The sequence below is a fragment of the Crinia signifera genome, chromosome 12, assembly GCF_055691185.1.
Source record: "Crinia signifera chromosome 12, ASM5569118v1, whole genome shotgun sequence".
NCBI lineage: Eukaryota > Metazoa > Chordata > Amphibia > Anura > Myobatrachidae > Crinia > Crinia signifera.
Genome location: NC_139228.1, coordinates 8,606,236 through 8,629,742, shown reverse-complemented (window position 1 = coordinate 8,629,742; position 23,507 = coordinate 8,606,236). Strand labels below are relative to the sequence as shown.

General features: G+C 49.3%; 1 protein-coding gene across 1 annotated transcript; it reads right to left on the bottom strand.

Annotated features, from left to right (window-relative positions):
• Nucleotides 1–271: 271 nt before the first annotated feature.
• On the bottom strand, nt 272–23,503 carry COPA (coat protein complex I subunit alpha). Its single transcript, XM_083167124.1, has 33 exons — nt 23,291–23,503; nt 18,607–18,720; nt 18,448–18,521; nt 18,138–18,218; nt 17,619–17,695; nt 17,330–17,439; nt 14,839–14,948; nt 13,830–13,929; nt 10,497–10,632; nt 10,098–10,180; nt 9,786–9,936; nt 9,543–9,609; nt 9,160–9,235; nt 8,819–8,901; nt 8,587–8,726; nt 8,321–8,406; nt 8,035–8,173; nt 7,734–7,896; nt 7,499–7,645; nt 7,207–7,396; nt 6,415–6,510; nt 6,239–6,327; nt 5,879–6,002; nt 5,333–5,419; nt 5,141–5,250; nt 4,978–5,055; nt 4,717–4,785; nt 4,326–4,462; nt 3,205–3,391; nt 3,004–3,114; nt 1,416–1,577; nt 1,138–1,332; nt 272–554 (listed from the first exon to the last, which is right to left on the bottom strand). The coding sequence occupies exons 1-33, from the start codon at nt 23,328–23,330 to the stop codon at nt 495–497; spliced, it is 3,672 nt and encodes a 1,223-aa protein (XP_083023250.1). The 5' UTR covers nt 23,331–23,503; the 3' UTR covers nt 272–494.
• Nucleotides 23,504–23,507: the final 4 nt, after the last annotated feature.

Genomic DNA, 23,507 nt, shown 5'->3' with positions numbered 1-23,507 from the left:
GGAGTGCTCCTGTGGGTCGTTAGCGATGTCCTCCACTGTCTGTACATGCATGAGGATAACACCTCTACCCGTTACACAGGAGGCACTATGACCCGGTTACATCATTCCTGTACACACTCCCCGGCCAGAGCTGGTCTCCCACAGGATTCCACACACGGGGCTGGGAATGAGACCGTATCGATGATTACTAACTAATAGCCCTTGTATTCTGGATTATAGAGTCTACAGAGAACCTGGGCAGTAAACGCTCAATGTATGTATGACGCCACACTTTTACTTTGGTAAATTTTATTTCATAAAGGAGTATCTCGCGGTGATTAACTACACGTTAGTAAAACAAGCTGCAGACGTGTTACTCATTTTCATGCCATGTGATCAATGTTACAAGCACTGAGAACAGACACGGGGTCCCGTGTGCAGCATACATTACATTACAATCGGGGGAGAAACAAAACAGAAAAAAACAATGGTAAGAGGCGGATTTAAGGATTTTCTTATCGGAACTGGAGGGGGCTGATCCTCAGACCAATCACATCTTTCCCGATTTCCGTCACCTAGAAAAGTGGTGAAAAGAGAAAGTGAAATATTGTGTGTCTGTGCGTCAGGTCCCGACATCAAAGCCACTTGTCGCTGCTTACGCACATGGTACAGCACCATCATTAGCAAATCAGCCGATATGCTGAGCACAGCAGGTTATACTCATCGGCTTAGTGCAAGCTTGGGGGAACAACAAGTACCAGCAGGCCCAATTCTACAGGGACTTACAGCTGGTGCGTGCTATAGGTTACCACTGGAGAAAGGATGGACATCGATGGTTTATGACTGATGTAGAATATAGTTTTACCATCGATAGTTCAATAATAACTAGTTTATTTTTTTTATTTTCTCCAAGAGATATGGAGCACAGCTCCCCCTACACATGTAAAGCCACACCCCCAGCTTCTGATTGGTCCATGGGTCAATCAAAGAAAAGCAATGGTCATCAATAGGTAAAACCATCGATGGTCATACATCACATAGTATACAACCATCTCTACTCTGGGGTTACATTAGCTGTCAGCATGTTGGACATGAAATTCTACAAGTTTACAAACCCCATAATGGGAACTACTGGGCATCCCTGGCAATATAACTTACCGTGGTGGCCCTGCAGATCTGCCCTTTGAACTCCGGGCTGTAGCAGGCCCCGCTAAGCGGGCATTTTTCCACCGGCTTCCCCCGGTATATGGGCCGGTATGAGGCGGCGCAGATGTCGAAGGGGTTGTGCATGTCGTAGTTGAGCTGGTAAGTGTCCGTCAGGTTTTTCTCGCAGGCGGACAGTATTTTGCGGGTCTGTTTTAGGAGAACAAAAGAGCGGTCGTCAGAAAGAGGCTACTTCTGAGGCGTGTACCGTACATAACCAGCGACCCACTCACCTGCTGTGCCACCTCCGGCTTTGGTCCCAACTCCAGCAGCCGCCTGGCGAACGTGGCAGCGGTTTTGAAGTTTTTGAGTTTGAAGAAGAGGTTGACGGCGGTTCTGAGCACCAGGATCATGTGTACCGGCTGCAGGTTGGCGTGTGTGAAGTAAGCAGCCATCTAGGGGGGACATCACATGGTATTACATGGGGTTCACAGACAACTTACCATAGCCCTGATAGGCTAGTGAGCCTGGGGAAAGACATTCTCTGCCCCACCATAAACCATACATATACCCCTGCATCCATTGTACAGGGCCTTCAGCTAGGAGACTGTGTTATGGCTCCATTACCACACAGACATTAGAGGCTCATGCTCCCCCCAGGGCGACCAGGTTGCAGGTGGGTTGTGGGTAATTATATAGGTGGCGTTTTACGGGTTCCTTAGAAAAGACATCATTTGTCTATTGGACAGGCCAGAGACACATTAGGGCTGACACTAACAGTAATGTACTAAACTAAGGGGCACGGTGTATTAGATTGGTGATGTCTTACTGGCACGCTGTACTGGCCCGTACCACTGTAATAAAAGAACACCACATACAGATAACTCCCCTCACTGCACTGTGCCCACATGCTGATGCCAGTTATCACTAGTCTCCCACACACGCTGCCTGAGCCACACTGTGTATTTCCTGTCAGCCCGTTCTGTGGACTTTCTTCACATATCTACTGAGTAGGGAAGCCAATCCCAGAGCATTTTTTCAATCCCGGGATTCGGGATTGAAAAATGTCCAATCCCGGGATTCCCGGGATCCCCGGGATTGGCTTCCCTAATTAAAAAACCCGCCCCGGCCGCCCCGCATATTTACTTACATGTGCGGTGCGGTGCAGCCGGGCGGGTGGTCGGTGAAGCTGGGAGGGTGGGCGGTCCATTGCTGATGCCGGGAGACGGGCGGGAGGCGGCCACGTCACTTCAGGAGCCGGGCAGGGAGGTGTGCGGGCGGCCGGGCAGGCATCCGGGCGATGACAGAACGGGGCTGCGCAGCTGCTTGGCCTGCGCAGTGTGACCTCTGGCCTCGTCACGCTGCGCAGAGCCACAATGCCGGGACGGGAGTAGCCGGGCAGCGTCTGAGCACTTGCTCAGATGCTGCCCGGTATTAGACTGCGCATGCGCAGTCTAATCCCGAAATCCCGGGATTGGAAACTCCAATCCCGGGATTGAAATCCCGGCGTTTTAGGGGCCAAATCCCGGGATCCCGCTGATCCCGATCCCGGGATTGGCCACCCTACTACTGAGTCCTTGTATCCTAGGTTTTGTTTTTTCCCAGTTACCCACCATGGTGATGACCTCAGACGCACCGATCCCGCCATTCTACCCAACAACAATTACCTCAGGTTTTCCAGACACTCCCGGCAAATGCAGATCACCTGACAGGACATCTACTGCCCAGTCTATTCCATGCACTGGCTAATTGCCATAGCCACCCACCAGCCTCTCGTGCCCAGTTACAGAGCCCTCACAAGCACATCTGGGCAATACAGGTCACCTCCATAGAAGCATATCCTCTCCTAGTCTCACTCGTGTTATCCTCCCTCACGCTTACCTCACAAATGCGCTTCTGTTGCTCCAGGGTGTCTTTCGGAAGTTTCTTTCGTTCTATTTCCATGGACAACCCCACAATATACTCCCTGCAAATTGTGATCAGCTGCTGGGCCTGAAAGAGAAGTCCGTTTCAGATTACACGCTCTTTCCCCGGCCATAATTATGGACCCTACGTGTTGCATACGCAAGGGTGGCGCCTCACCTCTGAGATCTCCTGCTTGTTGTCCACCACCAGAAGAGGAATGCTGAGGAGGATCAGGCGGAACTTCTCCACGGCCTCCTCAAATTTGCCTGAGGTGGTCAACTGGTAGCACACCTGCAAGCGCTGGATCAGGTCGCTGAGCTTCAAGCCGACAGCAGGAAGTCCATTCTTCAAACCCGTGTCCTTCCTGTAAAGGCATTGGGAACCATAGAGCTTAACCGATACCTACTCACAGCTTGGGCAACTCACAGTGGTGCCGAGAACCAGAAGAACAGAGAACCAAACCATTCCCATTAGGCGAACAGGTCACCAGGTAATAACAGGAGAATGGGCCTAGAATGTAACGAGGGGGCTGTACCTAACAGGAGAGATGGGGGAAAGAGACCATCTTGGGGGCTTAGAGAGCAGACCCCTTGGCAAATTGACACTGGCACAAGACTCCAGCTAATCTTCTATAAGGCTTTATTGGATCAAAAACCAGCAAGTATTAACAACAGTGAATTACTCCATCTTCTGGGAAGCCCCACAAGGACAGTGATCATCCTCCAGCGGCCAGTTACCACCTTTGCACAACCGCACGCCTAGTGAGGACAAATGGACCCAAGCCGGAAAAATCCCTGACTAATAGTGGTGAGAATTTGCAACATATATAGCTGCTGTTATTAACAATCCTGCTATCCTCAAGAGGATACAATTGGAGCCAGCCATTACATCGGCCTAAAGGGCTGCTCTAAATCATGGAATATTCATTTGTTTTTAATTAAGTGTTTTAATAAAAAAATGTATATAATTGTTACCCATTCAGGCAATCCCTTGTAATATGTGATAATTATAACCTTTAGCGCTGCTTTATCTCTGTTAGATGAGGAAAGAGACCAACCTGATGGAGGAAGAGAGGTGCGAAGGAAGAGGGAGAGTGGGGTGGGATGATGGTATCACCTACAACATTAGGTATGTACTCTGGGTGGTAGGTTCTCCCGAAAGAGTTATGAGACTATGTACCGCAGCCTGAAACCTGGTAATGTGACCCAGGGACCCCCCTCCAGCCAGTATCACAGATTTCTAAATAATATTCCAATGTGCAGGAACAAAGTTAGAGAACAGACTCAGCAAGATCTTACCAGTTGCGCTGGGGGTAACTGTACATGGCCGGGAGCCCCGGGAGAGCCTGGTAGGTGCCACGACCCCGGGAGAACGTGTGGAGGAAATGCTGCTTATACGCTGCAAAGTTCACCACTCCCACCTGGTCATGGAGAAGCTGAGGAGAAACCAGGTTAGCTTCAAATACAGAACCTCATACACCTGCTCCCAACTCCATCACTGCTACTAAATGTAGCTCAACGAGCCCCGACACTACAGCCTATTATACTCAGAAGTGTCCATGGCAGACATGACCACTGGGACTTGTGTCCAGGACCACACTGCAGACACTATGAACACTTGTGTAGCAGTGCCGGTTGGTATACAATGGGTGCAGGTGGAATCGTCCACGCTCACTCATGGCCAACTTACCCGCATTGCTGTTTCAAATGAGCCGGCGAGGACGTGGTCCACAGGGAGCTGAGAGTTGTTGCACCAAGCCTAAGACACAGAGACACGAATGTAGACAACTGAGGACCACAAAACATACTAACGAAGATAATGAGCCTCACTGACCAACCCAGACATAACCTTTGTACATAAAGGAACATAAAGGTTACAAAATAAAACAGAAAGAACATTCCTCTAGTCAAGTGGCAAGTGGGGATAAATGTATCACGCCCAGATTCTTACCTGCGCCGGGCTGCTGCCCTTGGTGGGTGGGACAAAAAAGCCATCTTCTCCTGATCCAGAAGGACCAGAGGGAACATCCTGAGAACACACGAGACAGGTTTAGAAGAACAGCTAAAGAGCCTGTAGACAACCGCCACACCTAGATGACACTACATCTACTCACCAGCTCAGGTGGAAGGTCCAAGTCTTCCTCCACATCCCATCCACCTCCTTCTTCTTGTCCTTTGCCGGGAGCCTCCTCTCCCAACGTCTCCCCAGCATCCACAAAGCCATCTAGAATGACAATGGCAGCCCGTAAAGCTCACATTCTCCACAACAGTCAGATGGAGCTTTGTGTATAAGGAACGCTGCTCACCTTCATCCAACTGGAGCTCTGCATCCTCGCCCCAGCCTTCTCCTCCCACTGTGTCAACATCAATATCTGCTGCCATGACCCCTTTGCCTGTGCGGGCAGAAACAGAAGCACAGGGCACCATTTACCTTTGCAGCTGGTTACACGGACAAGGGCCTAGATCAGATGGGGTGGAAGGTGCTATATAATGCAGCAGGAGGCATCTATTATAAGCAGGCACCTCCTCCTGCTGCAGTAGTGATCCGTCCTGTATCCTGGGACGGAGAAACGGATCACTGAATGCACAACTGAACTGCGCAACCCTCCAACTGCAGAGGCCAGGAGATAGCTGTCCACGCCACCCCCTCCCTGTCCTAAAGACGGCAGCAACGGTCAAAACTGGGAACTTTGGCTCAATACATTTGGGAAGCTTCCGGGTTCTTCTGAAGAATGTTTCACACTGAACCATAAGATCTCATTGACACACCAACGCTCAGCAGGTCCTGGTATTACGGAGCATCTCCTACAGGCCGATACACCTACATCTGTCCTACATGCAGACAGACTTACTTTTACTTGAGATGCTTCCCTCAAAGAAGCCTTTGGACATAGTCAGCAGGGGCCAGTTGGTGTCCAGTGGCATCACCGGTGGTGAGGGAAGCAGCAGCTTTGCATCGGGGTCAACCTCAGGAATCTATTAAATAAACACACACAGATTTTGTTGGGGCGGCTTACTGGTGCATTATACAAGTATTAACATGACAATAGTAGACAGTCTATAGAATATTATTACAGACAGTGGTGGTAACTACTCGCTCAGTTGTACCAATGGGGTGACACGTGGACAGCACGTATATACCCTGCGGTATATGAGGGTGACATGACCACACAGACTCGTGGGGACATAAAACGCGGACAATGTGAGCTTACTATTTCCTTCTCTAGGTCAAAGGTCTCTCGCAGACTCTCCTCCTCGTCGCTGATGCCGTGGGTGGCCGCCGTGAGATAAGCCAGAGATTCTATAGAACGGATGGGACCAGATTATTTAAGCCAGGATGGAAGTGAATGAAGGAGGGTGAGTGGGATGTGTGTGTGACGGCACTTACTTTGTCCGCAGTTCTTGAGAATCTTTACTCTCTCATCCACATCCCCCAGGTACAGGGCGTTCTGGTACTGGCCACTCATGTCTTTACGGATCTCAGCTGAAACACAGGAGAGAGAGATCACATTTAGACCTACTGGAGGTAAATTACAGGTTAAACGGGACGCTGTTGATGTTATGAAGCCGCCCTCACCAACAGAGCGAGGAATGCCCACAAATGTACATGAAAGGTTTAATTGGAGCATATTTGGTACTCCGAAAGCTAGTCTGCTTCCTTGTAATGTGATTGCCTCTGTGTGCATGTGTGAGAGAGAAAGAGATGTACTTTCACTCACTGCCAACAGATGGCAGTGTCTTGGAGACACAGAAACAGACACTACACACACACACACACACACACAGATGATACACTGCCCTGAGCTCCATTGCTGAAACCCCCTTCTCTGGTGGAGTACAAGTGATGTGTCAGGTTTGCAGCAGCAGCACCCAATGCAACAATGTGACTGAGGCTGGGATCTGAGATAAGACACCTCCATAGTGCAAGAACCTTCCCACCACAGTCCACAGGAGAGTGACCATAAATGTGTATAGAACTAATAACGATTTAGTAAGGGAAATATATTTGTGCCCATCTCCAGTGCATGGCGCTGACAACATGTTGGTTCTTGTATCTTTTAGAGACAAAAGCTTTCCCTTGATCTGTGTCATCAGAATGCCGACCTACAAAGGGTAGCCTCACGCCAACACTAGATAACATAAGCCAGGAAAGTAGACCCCACCGCAGACCGCAGCTTACCAATCTTCATCATCTTGCGCAGCTTCTCCAGGTTGCCCGTGATGAGGTAGAGGAAGGCCAGCTTCTCAAAGTTCTTGGTGCGTTGGTAGCACATCTCCACAATCTGGTGGTTACCCTGCAGCAGAGCCACCTCACCCAGCTTCTCCCAGCAGTTCTTATCATCCAGGGCCTTAGCAGCTTCAAGAGCGATCTGGATAGGTAGAGGGGACGGGGCGCAATCAGTGAACTACAAAACCAGTATGGGCCACAGGAGACTAGAAGCCATGACAGTTAGGAACTCTGTGCACCTCACCTCAATATTCCCGCACTCCAGAGCCAGGCTGAAGCGGGTCTTCTCGTCCTTGACAAAGTGTAGGGCCACCTCGGGGTAGCCTTTCTTCTGCAAGTAAGCGATGATAGACTGGCCCACCAGCTTAGCGTTCCTCACCATGTGCAGCACCTGGGGACGGGTGGAACCGATCAGTGACATAATACATCTACACCAAGGGGATGTGTAGCAGCAGGTCCACAGCCCAATAGCCACTTACCTCGTCATATTTCCTATTGATCAGAGCCAGTTTAAATTTGAATTCCGTTGGGTCGATTGTTAGCACACGCGGCCGACACTCCCGGTCCAGGCAATATACGTTGTTACCCTTCACACGTGTGATATAAATGGGCAGATCAAGCGTCCGGATGATACCATGATCACTGCAGTGACACGCAACACAGTTTATAAACACAACGCAACAAGAGGGGTACATTTAAGACCAAGCAACTCCGGGTGAATGGAGTGTGGGTGGGTAAGTGGGTGGGGGCTACAGACACGTGACAACTACGAAGCCGTACCCGGTGGTGAGGGCATATTTGATGTGGTTGCTGGTAGTGTAGATGAACACGCCACTCTCATCCCACGCTCCGCTCTTCACACGGATGTTCTCGTGGATGTTGCACAGGGAATCCAGCTTCCTGTTGCAGATCATGATGGCTGCGGGTTGGGCAGAGGAATAGGAAGCGTATGAGAACAATCGCTGCAGCCACGTGTCTCCGGTACAGCCATCGCCACACACACACACACACACACACACACACACACACACACACTACATATAGTGACTGGAGGAGAGAGACTTACCATGCTTAGCCAAGAGAGCCACGTGGGACATGTCAGAAGACCAGATGACGTATTTCACTTTGGAGATTTTCACCGAGGCCAGAGTCCTACACAGGAAAGCCAACACATATTCCAGTGAGCCATTACATTTCCAGCAGTCCTTTCCAAGAGCTTCCCATCCCTATTCCCGCACCCTTTACAAACTACACCACATTATCTGCAGCTTTCAGCATCAAACTCCCATTGTAGTGTTTTCATGCTGACCCTACGTGACATTAGGCCATTACCGTTTCTGCTGCACATCAAACAGCGTGATGGAATCAGAGTCTCGGAGGAGCAGGTTCCCGGTTCCGGAGTAGAAGATCTCGTCGCAGTTTGGCACCTGCACTTTTTTAGTGATCTCGTTCTTCAGGTTCTTGATGAGGATCTAAGGTGGAGGAGATTCCGGCAGGTGAGCTCAGAACAGGTAGCAGATAATATGAATTACACATCTAGATAGCAGACTATGATGTTACTCACCGAGTGCATACGATCTAGGACTGCAAATCTGTTCCGAGCCACCCACACAGCGGTCAGGCCAGAAGAACGCTTACCTTCAGGGGCTGTGGATGAAACAGAACATTTAGGGATAATGCAGCATATAAGCAGCCAAAGCATAACTCCATTATTTATCAGGTTACACCATCTCATAGTTAAGCATAGGTAACAGGATATAAATTGATACAATGTTCCTACTACGGAGTAATCCCATGTTTGGTGACAGTTGTGGACTGCTAGCCACAAAGGCTGCCGAAGTATGTTTCCGAGTCTCTAACTGCCATGTTACAGCGTTGAACCGAAAATATCTGCTTAACCCTTACCATCGGGATTCTGGGAGTCCGAATCCTTAGGGATTGTGTACAGGTCATAGGTGCTGTTTTCCAGGTTGCTGGCTCTCTGCACAGAAGATACAACATAAATATAATATGGCATTGCTTTCACCAGACAGGTAGATGGACAGGCTACAAATAAGCCATTACCTTACGTAGTGACACTAACAACCCCCGGACAGTTTAATATATAAATACTATGATTGGAAAGACACTAGTGTTGTTACACGTTAACACTTTGATTGCCAACGTTGCTGTGAGATCCTCAAAATATCGGCCGCCAGCGCCACTCACGGCGACTGTTCCTTTAGTATAAATACAATTACAGATGAGTCTGTATATGCGTGAATATGCGGCTGTAACGTAGAACTCACCGTGCACAGCAATACAGCATTCTCAGCCGGATTATAGGACATGCTGAACACCGGGAACTTGGATCCACTGTATACACAAAAGAAATATATACAAATCAGACCTCAAACACTAGGATATGCTCAATGCAATGGCTTAATAACAATGGCTACAATTCCGCACTGCAATATAGAGGTTGCACTGATAAGACAGACCACACGTCACAGATGAGCCTGGTCCCTCTATAGACCTGGCATCCGTCTCACCTCCTCAGCTGCATCACAGCTAAATCCTTGGAGCTGTTGAAGTCGAGCTGGCGGAGGAATCTGTCCTTCACGTAGTACAAAATGTTGCCGTGCACGGCGTATGCAGGACGCTCCCGCTCCAGCTTAAATACAATCATTCCTCCATCGTGGCCTGTAAGGGAGAGGTGACAAATCAGGTCTGTACCAGGCAAAGTCCAGCGCACATAATACGCTGTAACATCTGTGCGGGAGGGAGCAGGAGGAATAAATGATCTGTGCATGCTGGGACTGAAGACCACGCTGGGACTGAAGACCACTCAGGTAGCGCTTTACCTGCTGCAAAAAGGTTAAGGTTGGGGTGGGCGGCCAGAACCCAAAAACGGTCATGGTCTCGGCGGAAGGTCTGAACACCCGTCCTGTGGAGAAAGGAAACCAGAACACATATTAAGAGCCTAAAAATCACTTTTTGTTCCACATATAGCCAAACAAGGTAATTATGGAAGCCTTCAGCTTTTTAGGACTTTAGCCATCCTTGGCATTCCGGCAGCCAGGACGGGAATAATTTCACTAATCACATCCCATTCAAAAACTTAGGAAGCTCCTGCTCAGGAGGGGAAGGACCTTGGCTGCTTCTCTGGTCGGGGAGAGCTCCAACAATATGCTATTCGGGGGAGGCAGGCATTAGCCATGCCTCTTCTGAGCAGATACACAGTGCAATGGCCCTGCACTCACCTCTTAGACATGTCCCAGACGCGGATGCTCTTGTCCTCAGAGTTACTCAGGATCAGTTCCTGGCGAGGGTGGAAGACGGCGCACGAGACGTTGTTGTAATGCCCACGGCAAGTGTCCACTTCCCAGGCCTTGGACTCTGCACAGGTTAAAGAAAAACACATGAGTTGGATTGTTGTAGATCTGTTAAATCCCTTATCTCTGAGGCAGGAAGGAGATACAGACTGTGGGGTTTTCTCCCATTCCCCAGATCACAACTATCCTGGGAAGCAAGAGGACAAGCGGAGTAGGGTAATGGGGAGGGGGAGCAAGGAGTAGATTTTGTTTGGTCTACGACCCACTAAAGTCTCGGAGAAAGGTATTTAACGGTCATGACAACAGAAGCCCCTTTCTCCTTCAGCAGTCGGCCACCCACAGGGGTAACAGAATAGGCTGAGAGACAGTGGCTCTGTACCAGCACTGTATTCCTTCTAATATCAGTGAAGGACAGATAAGGAGATTCCCGGACTGCTCTACTGGGACTGGCATCAGACAGACACCATTGAGGAACTTCGCTGGCGAGCTGATATCATCTACTACAGTGTGTTCCATTGCTGTGGGAACCACCACCACCTGAAAAAAGTACAGGCCTTAGTACACTACTACAGCTGGACACTGGGGCAGACAGATCAGAGACCATCTTCCTACCTACCAGGCGCCAAGGGATAACGGTTGATCCTGCCGCACAAATGGGTAATACAAATTAATCTGGGCAACATCTCTGTGCCATCCCCCATGCAGGGCACTGGGAAGAGAACTTAGGAAAGCACAGATGGGTGGCAGGGGGAAAGGGGGCACTGGCTTTTCCAGTGTGTGGACTTGCTACTGCTGAAGGAGAAACAAACAAGCCACCTGTACACACACAAACCACATGCAGGCTCCTAACACTACAATACATTCTGCTACCATTGCTAGACTATAAAATGTTACCTACAGCTACCATCTAAATCACACAACACCACAATAGTCATTTGCTAAAGAGAGGGACAAACATAGGAACCCTGAGAGACAGATCTGGTTCTCCTACAGATCAGGCGGGAATAAGGGAGGCAAGAGAGGGTTAGGAGATGCCCCTGTGGGATATATTGGCGCCCACTAATGCTAGAATACAGTGCACAATAGAAATGTGACATAATATTCCTCCCACCGACTGATTGGAATCACTTGTAATTGTGAATATTGCCGGCTGTCGCTGGGTGATGGGAGACCGTGACAAGTATTGGCTAGCCCCACGCTATATACTACATCTCCCGGCATACCCTGCATCCGCTACTGCTGTAGTAACAGTGATTACATAACGGAGAGGGGTTTACTTTCTAACATAGGTGCAGGAGATCGTTAGCTATGGCATTGCTACCTAACGGCCGGGGCGCACCCATTGGGAGGGAGAGGGGAAGAGGGGATACTTCCAGGCAATGATCAGACGTACGCCAGGTACAGAGGGAGCAGGAGGAAGAACACAGCACTCATCGCTATTACACACTAGCACTGCACCCGGAACTCAGAGAACTCAGTGTTACTGATGACCAGCATTATAGCAGAGGTGACACGGGGGAGTCATACAGGGGAATCGTGCAGGGGTAGAGCGTATGCTATATAGTGGGAATGTTATATCCTAAATGCCACTAAATCCCTTTCTCAAAGACCAATGGGGGACACTGGAAACACTGGAGGTGCCCAATAGGGGTTGCTACAGGATGATTCGCCGAGAGGAACCATAATGCAGCACCTTTTGTCTGAGACAGGCATGTATGGAAGCAGATCATTGGATTTTTGTACTCACTGTAAAATTAATTTGCTCTGGAGGAGACTGTGGTAAAAGACTGTGGGTTAGAGGGCCCGGCACAGGATTAGGCACTAAAAGGTTAAGTCAAATAGCTCCGTTCCCTCTAAGCTAGTGACTTTCAATGAACAGCAAGTGTCCCAGGAGCTAATGGTGGTATGAGCTTTTGGAAGGAGTTTTTAAAATGCAAAACCTAATAGTAAACCTCAACACCCACCCTCAGTGATTCCAGTGTCCCCTAGGGATGACATACCTGTATAAATAATAATTAATAATGGTCAATGGCCACTTCCAGGCAGAAGTTAGCTGCCACAATTGCTACAGAATTGTGGTTACTATGCACATCTAAAGTGTTACACCAGCAGTTCCCAAACTCCGTCCTCAAGACCTGAACGGTCCAAGGTTTTAAGTATTTGATTGAACCATCTGTGGTGAGCCAGGGATATCATTAAAACCTGCGCTGGGAAGGTGCCTTGAACGCTGTATTTGGGAACCTGCTTGCATTGCTAATTCATAGGTTCATGTTATCCCAATAATACATCGAACATTCTATTTGTAAGCCAGGTCATCCCCTATTTTAGCTTTTTTGTTATTATTCAAGCTTCTAAATGAACTTTGCATTATAGTATGTGCACTACAGAAGTTACTGTACACGCTGTAGGTGGCCGTGTGGCTCTCCGCCGTCATATAGACACAGCAGTGCTGTAATTCCAGGAGGACACAACAGATACTACGAGAGGCTGCTCTGAAATCAGTAACACTGCAGCTCTCCGCACCCACACACATGCTAAGGACGGCAGTAACACATGCGGGCTGACACCTCTGCTGATGTCTATGGAGAATGAGCCTGTACTGGGCAGAGCAGATTCTGGAAAACAGACACAAGCAGGATTTTGTTACCATTTGGTCTCCACCACAGTAAGGCATCAAGGTTCCTGTACATGGCAAAACTAATGGTGAACTTGAAGACAACAGTCACAGAGAGGGTATAAAAGTGGCACTGCCCAAACGTCTGCAGGTACATATGTGATTGGCTTGCTCCTGTGCCCGGACCCTGGGGATTCTCCCCGTCACACCTCTCTCCCCAGGGGTAGGACGGTAATGCCCGCTGCTGGCTGCATCAGCCTTGGTTCTCCTGCTAGCTCCCACAAAGCCGCTTACTCTCATATAGAAGGCATGGGGTCTACAATTACCTGGCGATGTAATGAAGTCTACACCAGCGGCAGAATACAGGTCATGAAGTAACCACAATCCCTAAACCTCTCACTGTACAGACGGACATTCATTATCCTCAATAGATAAAAAGGAATGCTGGTACTTCTAGTTCCACATTAGCCAGACAGCCTCGGGAACTCTGGCTTTATACAAAGGCTACCGCCACGAGACAATGCACCACCGAGCTCTATTAGACCACTCACCCAATGGAGGCGAATCTTATACTGGTCACGCAGAACCCGCCCCCTGATTCACAGTCTAGTATTACATGTGTTCCACATAATCAATGGGCTGCTTACCGTTCATTCTCCAGATCTTGACCTGGCGGTCATCTGCCCCGGACACAATGAGAGGCATGGTGGGGTGGAAAGCTGCCCAGTTCACACCACGGTCATGACCCTAGTGGGCATGGAAAAGCAAGCAAAGTACTTATTAATATCTATACATTGGTTATTGGCGGAAGGCAGTAACAAGAGGAGATGCCGGTATAGATAGCCGCTGAATAGGCGAGAGCTGTAAGAACAGGAGGCCTTGTTCCAAGGAGCTTACAATCAAGAGGAAGAGGTGAGATAGGTGACATTAGGAACAAGCAAGTGGAAGGTGATGTGATGGCAGGAAGTATACGAGGCAGGTGTGGCCATGGCACGAGGCAGGGGGTTGCGGGAGCTACCTCAAGAGTAGGTTATGTGGTCAGAGGTAGACTGCAAAAGTACAGATGTAGCCCCGGTCATCCTTGGCCGGGGCTCGATAACGGACAGGGGCTACACTGAACTGGGACGCGCGTGCGTCTCACACGCACGCACGTCCCAGTCTCTCGACGGCAGCGCTGCAGGTCCCTGCCTGTCTCCGCTTCAGGACCGGCGGTGGGCAGGGAGGCTGCGGGCACCCGGGGCAAGCTCCTTTGCCACGGGGCACACAAGCATCATGTGCATGCTTGCATGCCCCCTGGCGGGAGCCGGCGAAGGTACCGCCAGCCCCTGCAATGAAGAGGCCGGCTCCATCTGTACAGGAGCTTTGTAGGGTCAGCGGCGATAGTCTGATAGAGCGAGCGAGATTATTCCAGTGACGACCACTGTCCAGAGGGGAATTGGATAGAAGAGGCAGACTGTGGATCTCAAATGGTGGAGAAGGATGGCACTGGAGGGCTGAAGCCACTTTGCCGAGCATTTGGTCTGACAGGGTGGGAAAACTAGAGGCCCCCATAGAAGTGGGCAGGTGGTAACATATGGATAGTGTGCAGGTGGTAACATATGGATAGTGGGCAGGTTGTAACAGTTTGGGCATTTAATGTAGATGTGTTAGTATTACCTCCAGAACATGCTTCACCACAGCATCCGTGGTCCCAAAGAGGTCCACACCGGTGATTCCACGGACGTCAGACTCCACTGCACCTGGAGAAAGGTTCTTCTTCCGTAGTCCTTTCCAGGAGGAGAGCAGGGGAGAGATGGTTAACGTACAACGACAAAGTTATACCTCCCGGTGCTCTCACACTCTGCAAGGGCAGAACCGACTAGACAGAACCTGGAGATTGCCTACATACATGTCCTTCCATCTCCCCGACTACTGGGACACTGGGCGCCTCATTACATAACTCCATTCTCCAATCACTGCCCAGAGGATGTTCAGGGAACTTCTGCGCCCAATGGAAAGAGGCAGAGCTGTCCCCTATGAATGTGCTGGGTATTACTATCTGAAGAGTCTAACTGGGGTGCTATTGGCCGCGGGACAGAACAGTCAGGACAGAGCTACACAACGAGCAGTATGAAGGCAATTTCACCGACCTGCATAAAATATATTTACTTGGGTGCCATTTCTGTACTATTTAGCCCCTTGACGATTGGGATGACCATGGGTTTTGATGGTTCTGTGAAATAGATGGCAGGCAAGGCAACAATGAAGACCCCAGCTAATTTCAAATAGTCCATCATCGGACTTTCCCCAAAGCATGGCCGGACATCGATTAGAGCAAAACTTCAATGGTTCACATCGATCGTTTCATGCCATCAAAGTTAACCATCAACCGCACCATCGATGGCCGACCTTACTTAACGTATGAACGTGGCACCCACAAGATGGCGGATGAAGAGCACATGATTGGAGACATGTTTAGCTGACCACTGCAGTAGCATGAATGGAAAATGTCTGTGACTGCACAAATAAAGAGGGCGGGAAGGACACTTAGGACGGACCAGCGCACTCTGTAAACTTGGAAGGGTGGGACTGGAGGGGATTAATAATTAGACATTGTTGCAGTGGCGGGTGTTATATGTTAAGCATGCACAGGTTTAAAAACCGGGGCAGAGAAATGGATTAGTCCAGGTGAACGAAGTGGTTGGCATGGAAACGAGCATGACATGCATTGTGTTTAAACTAACTCCCCCCCCCCCCCCCCTTAACCTCCTACAGTTATCTCACTGCAGTTTTCATAAAATAAAAATAAATGACGCTACATTAGAAACGCAGACACAGTGTGGTCAGTAGTGTTACACAAAATGAACCGAGTTTACAGACAATTAACAAATATAATACTAACATCTCTGCTGTACAAACAGATCTATGTAAATGCAACATTAACACTTTAATCCCAGATAGGGCGTGTACGCAGAAGGCCCAATCAGCAGCAGCAGCAAACTGTAGTTCCTGATTGGTTCTCCTGCTTACAGCCCCTCAGCAACAACGTACAGTCAGGGCTGTAATACGAGCCAGGCAGACCCAAGAGGACGGGGCAAAGAACAGCCACCGGGCGCTGGGATGACATCCGTCACCCTGATGGGAGCGCAGTGTTAGTGTTACATACAACATTTCTGTTACACACACAATTCACTGATAAGCAGAAGGGATGCATTAAATGAATGCAGTTAGTATTGCCATAGAGCGCTTCCTTCAGCCATGGCTCATAGTTTAGTAGACTGTGCCATGACGGCTCACAGGCGGCAAAACAAGTCACATGCATTGAAATTTTTTTAAAAAAAGGTTTAAATTAGGGCGGAGTTAGACAGCAGCAATAGATCCGGAGAGAGGGAGGAGGGGCAACCCCACCAAGTTTGTGTGGGCAGCCGGAGTGTGAGGGAGACAGGCAGAGATCCCGCCCTCTCAGCCGCACACTCCCGCCAACTGGTCGGATCTGCCGTGTGCCTAACAACGAGCGGTGGCACCCCACTCAGAACTGCAGGAGAGAAGGGGCCTATCTATGCCATAAGCACATTATTCACTTTTTAGAACCGCCCTTAATGATGGTCATAATGACATCTGTTCCCCACATTCGGATAACGCTACTTTCTAGGGACATTTCATATGACAACAGATGAGATGAGACCTGTGTTCTACAGCTCTCAGTGATCAGAGCTGGAAGAGAACGGATCTAGGTCACGTTCTCTGTCACATGGGGGAGAACTTGCTATCACCAGCAGCAACGTATCTGTAAACGGGCCGTTATCACTATCGGGTGCGAGATGCAAGGCTAACCCCCCATATCACTCACTGCAGGCTGCCATGAATCCAATACAATTGGATTCATCCAACAAAATGGCTGCCCCCACTACTGACGACACATACGGCTTACCCACATTTTTATTTGACTTCATAAAACTTTATTCATAAGCCGTTGATAGGTCACTCTATAGATTGTGCAGTATGGAAATGCTAAGACTAGAATCATCATATATGCTGATTCTGCAGCCATGTTGAATGCGCGTGTACTGGAATATTTACAGGGACCCTTGTACCCGCAACCCTTCAGCTACTGCAGTTCTGAGTAGGGGCTACCGCACAGGAGACCCCCTTGACCTGGGCAGCTCACCAGAAATATCCCAAACGCGCACCGTCTGGTCCAAGCTGGCGGATACTACCAGATCCTCGGACGGGTGAAACTGTGCACACATTACGTAATGATTGTGACCGGTCAGGACGCTGCAGAAAAAGAAAAGAAAAGACGCATTACGTAGATCGTAGACACCAATGCTAAGCTAAACAATGAACAAGAAGGTTTTTGAACAGAGAATTTGGGGAATTATTACTATTCCAGGACAAATCAGCTGAGAGAGAGAGAGCGCAGTCCCCAATCAGCTGAGAGACAAACGTTAGTTTACCAGACACAGGTGCGAGATTGCCAGTTCCAAATCCGGATGGTCTGATCATCAGAGGCGCTGAGAATCCAGGGGTATTCCTGCCAAATAACCAGACAAGGATTAGTTATGGTTTCACACCACACAGGAGGTATTATTTACAGACACTGCACAAAGGATTGTGGGTAAGTTTTAGGCCTCCAGATTTGCTGCAAGCAGTAATACTGCAGGTTTGTTGTCTAAAGCATTACACAGAGTCAGTTTGAAAACCACACTATTGGATAGTTGACAGACAAAAAGGTAGGAGGGCCCTGCTTACAAGCATACAATCTATTAATGTGTCCAAGGACTCTGCACCTTAGAGAGCTCACGTTTTGTGTAGAAGTGTGTAAGAGAAGGTGACCCTCATAGGCAGCACTGCCTGTAATACTTGTTATAGGCAATAAAAGGCCTTAATGGTCAGACCTGCCGATTATTAAACTCTTGCTCCTATGACACTTGCCCACTTCTTTTGCCGACACAGACCAGGCTGCGGTAACTTACATGATGGAAGAAGGTGGTGCGGATATAATCAAGGTGACCCAGGAGTGTGAAGAGGCAGCGGCGGAGCTTGTAATTCCAGACCTGAGGAAACGAAGCACAATATATTCCTTGTGGTCATAGGGATGTACCAAGTGTCACAACCAATTACAGGACACACCAAGCCATTGTTTTATCACCAATTCCATCAGTAGTAGTGAGGACGGGGGAACTGTTTCCCGTATGCGCAGCAAACCACCGGCCTTTAAACCCAGATGCTAATTTTACATACAGAAACCACCTTTATTTGAAGCCGAACAATTCGTTGAATTACCTTAATTTTATAGTCATCTCCTCCAGACACAAAGAGCGGTTGCTGCTTGTGAAAGTCAATCCCCCGGACAGGGCCTAACACAGACAGGAAGACACTAAGACCGTGCAGAGCAGCAGTAGTACAACCATAGATACATAGCATCCCAGTGCCAGCCCTTACCGTCATGCTCGTCAAACTTATCTATCAGGGTGCACATGCGGTAATCCCACAGCTGGATGACGCCATTGTGCAGGCTGGTGAGGACCCAGGGCCTCTTAGGATGGAAGCTCAGGCCTGAGAGACAACAAAGAAAACATTAGTCACCCAACAATTCAGTCAGTTTATCACCGGCATTTTTCAAACCCAGCCTGTAACAAAGCAGCTAGGGGCTGACTGGCTGGGACTGATTTTGATTGCGTCGTTATGCAGCGTAAATTCACTGCTTAGCGAGCCATCTAATGCCGCCTGCGCGCATGCCTGCCCAACCCCGCCGCATTGCAAACGGATGTAAAGCCTTAACAACCATTTACAGTGGAGCATACAGGGGGGAAATCCTTAAATATGTGCTGACCCTCGAATGATTTTTTTCCCCCCTGTAGGCAAATATAGCTTAGTCTAGACCGACCTATATTTGCAGCGTACGGATCCGAGAACGGGCGTCCTTTGACGTCAGCCACTTGCACCTGGCAGGCAGCTGCCCGGATGCGTTTGCATGGGGCTCCCCCATGCGCCAGCCTCGTGCCCGCCTCCATCCCAACCCCCTGTGTGAACGCAGCGGAAACTGAGCAATCATGCGCACAACACAAAAATGATGTCCAGCCCGTACATTCTGTACTAGATGTAATGCGACCTAGTACAAAAAGTACGCGGCATACCGCATGCACTCCGTACATCGATGAACTCTGCAATTGAGTGTTAGTTTGACAATGGGAAGGTCGACAGAAACAAGATCACCATGAGTTTTTAACACTTTTTTTTTTGTCCCGAATGTCGACTTAGTCAACATGGACACCAAGTGTACCGCGTCCCCGAGTATGGACACCAATGGGGAAATTTACTAAGATGATTTAGTAGAAAAAAAATCGTATTTTCGTGATTTTTTTTCGGTGTATTCGTATTTTTGGCATTTACTACGCCAAAAATACAAATATTCGTATTCATATTGATGGGACACTGGTATTTGTATTAACAAATACGAATGTCTACACCATCGATAGAATACAACAGGAATCACCATTCAAAAGAATGGTGGTTCCTGATTTACTAAGCAGCCGTATTGAAAATACGGCTGCTAATTAGTGTAAAACTGCCACGAATATATGGCAGGAAAATACTTTATTTTCCTGTCGTATTTGGCAGAAGCCTGCACGGATCAGTAAAAAAAAAAAAACTATAAAAATAAATGGTACTTGTATACTATCACGGCTCCCATCGCATGCCATCGCATGCCTTATGTAGTGGCATGCGATGCGATTTTTCCGGGGTTTTTATGCATTTGTTGTAAAAATCGCATGCCATGCAATGCATTTAAATTATTAGCAAACATGTTAAATGCACCCCAAATGTTTTTTTTCACACTGTACCACCCCCACTATCAACGCCAACCCGAATCGAGGCGAACGCAGCGAGCCTGCGAGGGGCGGCGGTACGCGTCCTACGACCTTTTCATACCCCCACTATCCACGTCGGCGTGGAGTTGAGAATAGAAAGTGTGGCGAGCCCGAAGCGTGGCTAGCGCAGCGAGCCCCGCGAGGGGACGCGGATACCTTCACAGGTATCCGTGTCCCCTCGCGGGATTCACAGCTATCCGCTCGCCACACTTTCTGTTCTCAACTACACGACGACGTGGATAGTGGGGGTATGAAAAGGTCATAGGACGCGTACCGCCGCCCCTCGCGGGCTCGCAGCGCTCGACACGCTTCAGGTTGGCGTTCATAGTGGGGGTGGTACAGTAACAAATGCCCTTTGGGGTGCATTTAACATGATTTTAACACGTCAATGATTTCTGTGAAAAATGGCACCAAATCGCATCGCATGCGATGCGATGCGATTTTTTCCTATACGATGCCCATCGTGGGAGCCGTGATACTACACAAATAAATAAATAAATAAATAAAATGAAAAAAAAAAATCAGCCTTGGGTCCCCCCCACAGCTGTAACCAGCACCAGGCTGAAAGAGCTGGGGCCGGTAATTAAAAATCAGGGAACCCGACAAATAGAGGTTCCCCGACTTTTAACAACCAGCCCCAGGCTCCAGGTCCGGGGCTGGTTCCCAAAATACGGGGGACAAAATGAGTAGGGGTCCCCCATATTTAGGAACCAGCCCCAGGCACAACCAGCCAGCAGGGTAATGCCACCGCCGGGGGACACTTATTATATAGGGTCCCGCGGCCAAAGCATTAACCCCCTGACCGGTCAGCCTGGCCAGGGGTCCTGGGGGAGTGGGGACCCCCCCCAATAAAGGGGTCCCCCCCTCCAGAACATACCTGACCAGGCTGAAGCCTGGTGCTGTCCCCAGTGGCCCTGTGCGGTGGCCACCGGGCTGATAAAATGGTGTAAAAAAAAAAGATTAAAAACTATTGTCTTATACCGTGGAACTATGAGTCCCAGCAAGTACCGCGTCCCTGAGTATGCACACTAAGTGTACCGCGTCCCCGAGTATGGGCACTAAGTGTACCGCGTCCCCGAGTATGGGCACTAAGTGTACCGCGTCCCCGAGGATGGGCACTAAGTGTACCGCGTCCCCGAGGATGGGCACTAAGTGTACCGCGTCCCCGAGTATGGGCACTAAGTGTACCGCGTCCCCGAGTATGGGCACTAAGTGTACCGCGTCCCCGAGTATGGGCACTAAGTGTACCGCGTCCCCGAGTATGGGCACTAAGTGTACCGCGTCCCCGAGTATGGGCACTAAGTGTACCGCGTCCCCGAGTATGGGCACTAAGTGTACCGCGTCCCCGAGTATGGGCACTAAGTGTACCGCGTCCCCGAGTATGGGCACTAAAGGTGCGTACACACGGGGGGAGATATATTGCTAGCAATATATTGCTCAGTGTCTCCTTTTCATCAGCGACCAGAGATGGTTGCTGATGAAAAGGAACCTCTGCCGGGGGAGCCGGAACACAAATTTTGCATCAACGACCTAATGCGTGTGTCAACATTCAGACCATGTCAACCTATTTCAGGTGTCGACATTAATAAGGTAGAATTAATGACCATATCCCACTGCGCATATAAATAATAATAATAATTTGCACAGACTGCAAATAGCTTTCGATGGTTCAGGAATTGCATAATTTGCGAGTCAATGCCAGTTAGCAATCGATTCGCAATTCACATAGGGTGGATTTACTTTCTGTCTGGGCAGCAGCTACCTACTCGCAGTCATCACCTGAGCTTCCGGACAAACGATTATCACACTGAACGATATCATTCAGTGATGTCATTGGGACCCCTCGCCAAACATGCAGAGGCTGAGGATATAGTCAGATGTGACGTCATGTTTACACCATAGAGGGGATTGTCAATGATCCGCGTGAGAAAACATCGTAAGCGACATAGTGGGCCGCGATAAATTATATGCATGATAATATCATTAACTACACCATTCTCTCGGATACAGTTTGGAAATATAGTTGTACCCAGCTAAAGTTGTCTGGGGTCAAATCTCTGTAGCAAGTGAGGGAATGACCAATGTTATGATATTATAGGTTATAAAATGTCTGCAGACACTTTATAGGGGGGGGGGGTGGGGGGGGGGGGGGCTGGACTTTGTTGGCACAATTTATCTCTACAGAGGAGAATGGGAGACAGGAGGTGACCAAACGAAACCAGATGAGATGTCCACCCTCTGCAAATAAAAGATGCACATGTTGGAGCAACCTCAGTGATGTTAGGTGGTTAGACCAAGGAAATAGCAATACCCTCCAGTGATTCTTCAGTACAGTAGTGCACCAGCTACTCCTTTAAAGCTGTCATTTAATTGGCCTGGAGAACGTGGTGATGGGCTTCCGCTGGTTCTCAGTATATGTTTAGACTGGCTTGGTCCAAGTCGGCATACCGTTAGATTTTGATAGTGTGCTGAGATCAGCAAGCCATCATGCCTGAATAATGGTGAACCATGCAAGGGGACGTGATACACTTACAGTGAAAACTCAGGTCGCCCTTTTGTTTGTGTTGACCGTCTGTCAATGTTAATCTAGGGTATGTCAACTAAAGGCATCAATCTAGCCACTGTGGACCATCAGTGGACAACCTAGCGACTGTCCATCTAGGCATAATCAACCGACTCCAGGCGCAGGCGGCTCTTCAGCTGTTGTGAAACTATAAGTCCCAGCATGTCCTGCCACAGTTTTGCGATTAGAGTGCTAAAACTGTGGCACAGCATGCTGGGACTTGTAGTTTCACAACAGCTGGAGAGCCACAGGTTGCCTAGGCCTGCACTATACCATAACCTTTTCATTCAAGGTCTCACCCATCTACCTTATGAATACCCACCCTGCAGAGCCGCTGTGGAGCTACACTGTGATTGGTCTGTCCACCGGCCCATACAATGCATTGCAGCCTCTGATCCCCAGATGAATACCTTATACTCCTCATTTCCCACCTGGAATACTGAAACCCCCTGACTTCCATCCCACCCAACCAACTGGCTCCCCCGCATTCACTGCCCCCAACCTGGACTACACTATCACTATATGTGTGCAGTTACTGGGGAGAGTGGGGTCAGACTCAGCAAGCAAGAGGGTGCAGATTGTTGGGGTGGGGGTAAATTAGGGAGGCCTCCTGTATACAGAGGTGACAGGTCACACCAGGCCTCCCCTCACCCCCATCCTGGCCTCTCCCTGGGCCCCGGCCAGTACGCACCTTTCACCCGGGCGGACTTGGTCTCGAACTTGGTCAGCATCTCCGCGGCCCGCTGTTCGCCCGTCACACGTCAGCCTGTTTCGCTCTCCCGGAAGTGCCGCGTTGGACCCTCCGCTGGCTCGCCCCGCGCATGCGCCACATTGGTCCTCCAGGCCACCAACAAGCTCAGGCCAGAGCGTCCCCTGCCGGCGTAGCCGCCTCGCTTCCTGCTCAGTGT

Excerpts from the sequence above, each read along its gene's own strand:
- COPA (XM_083167124.1), bottom strand. The coding sequence starts at position 23,330 with ATGCTGACCAAGTTCGAGACCAAGTCCGCCCGGGTGAAAG. Across the intron at positions 18,219-18,447 it reads GAGATGACTATAAAATTAAG|GTCTGGAATTACAAGCTCCG; the intron begins GTAATTCAACGA and ends TCGTTTCCTCAG. Across the intron at positions 7,397-7,498 it reads TGGAGTGCGGGAATATTGAG|ATCGCTCTTGAAGCTGCTAA; the intron begins GTGAGGTGCACA and ends CTACCTATCCAG.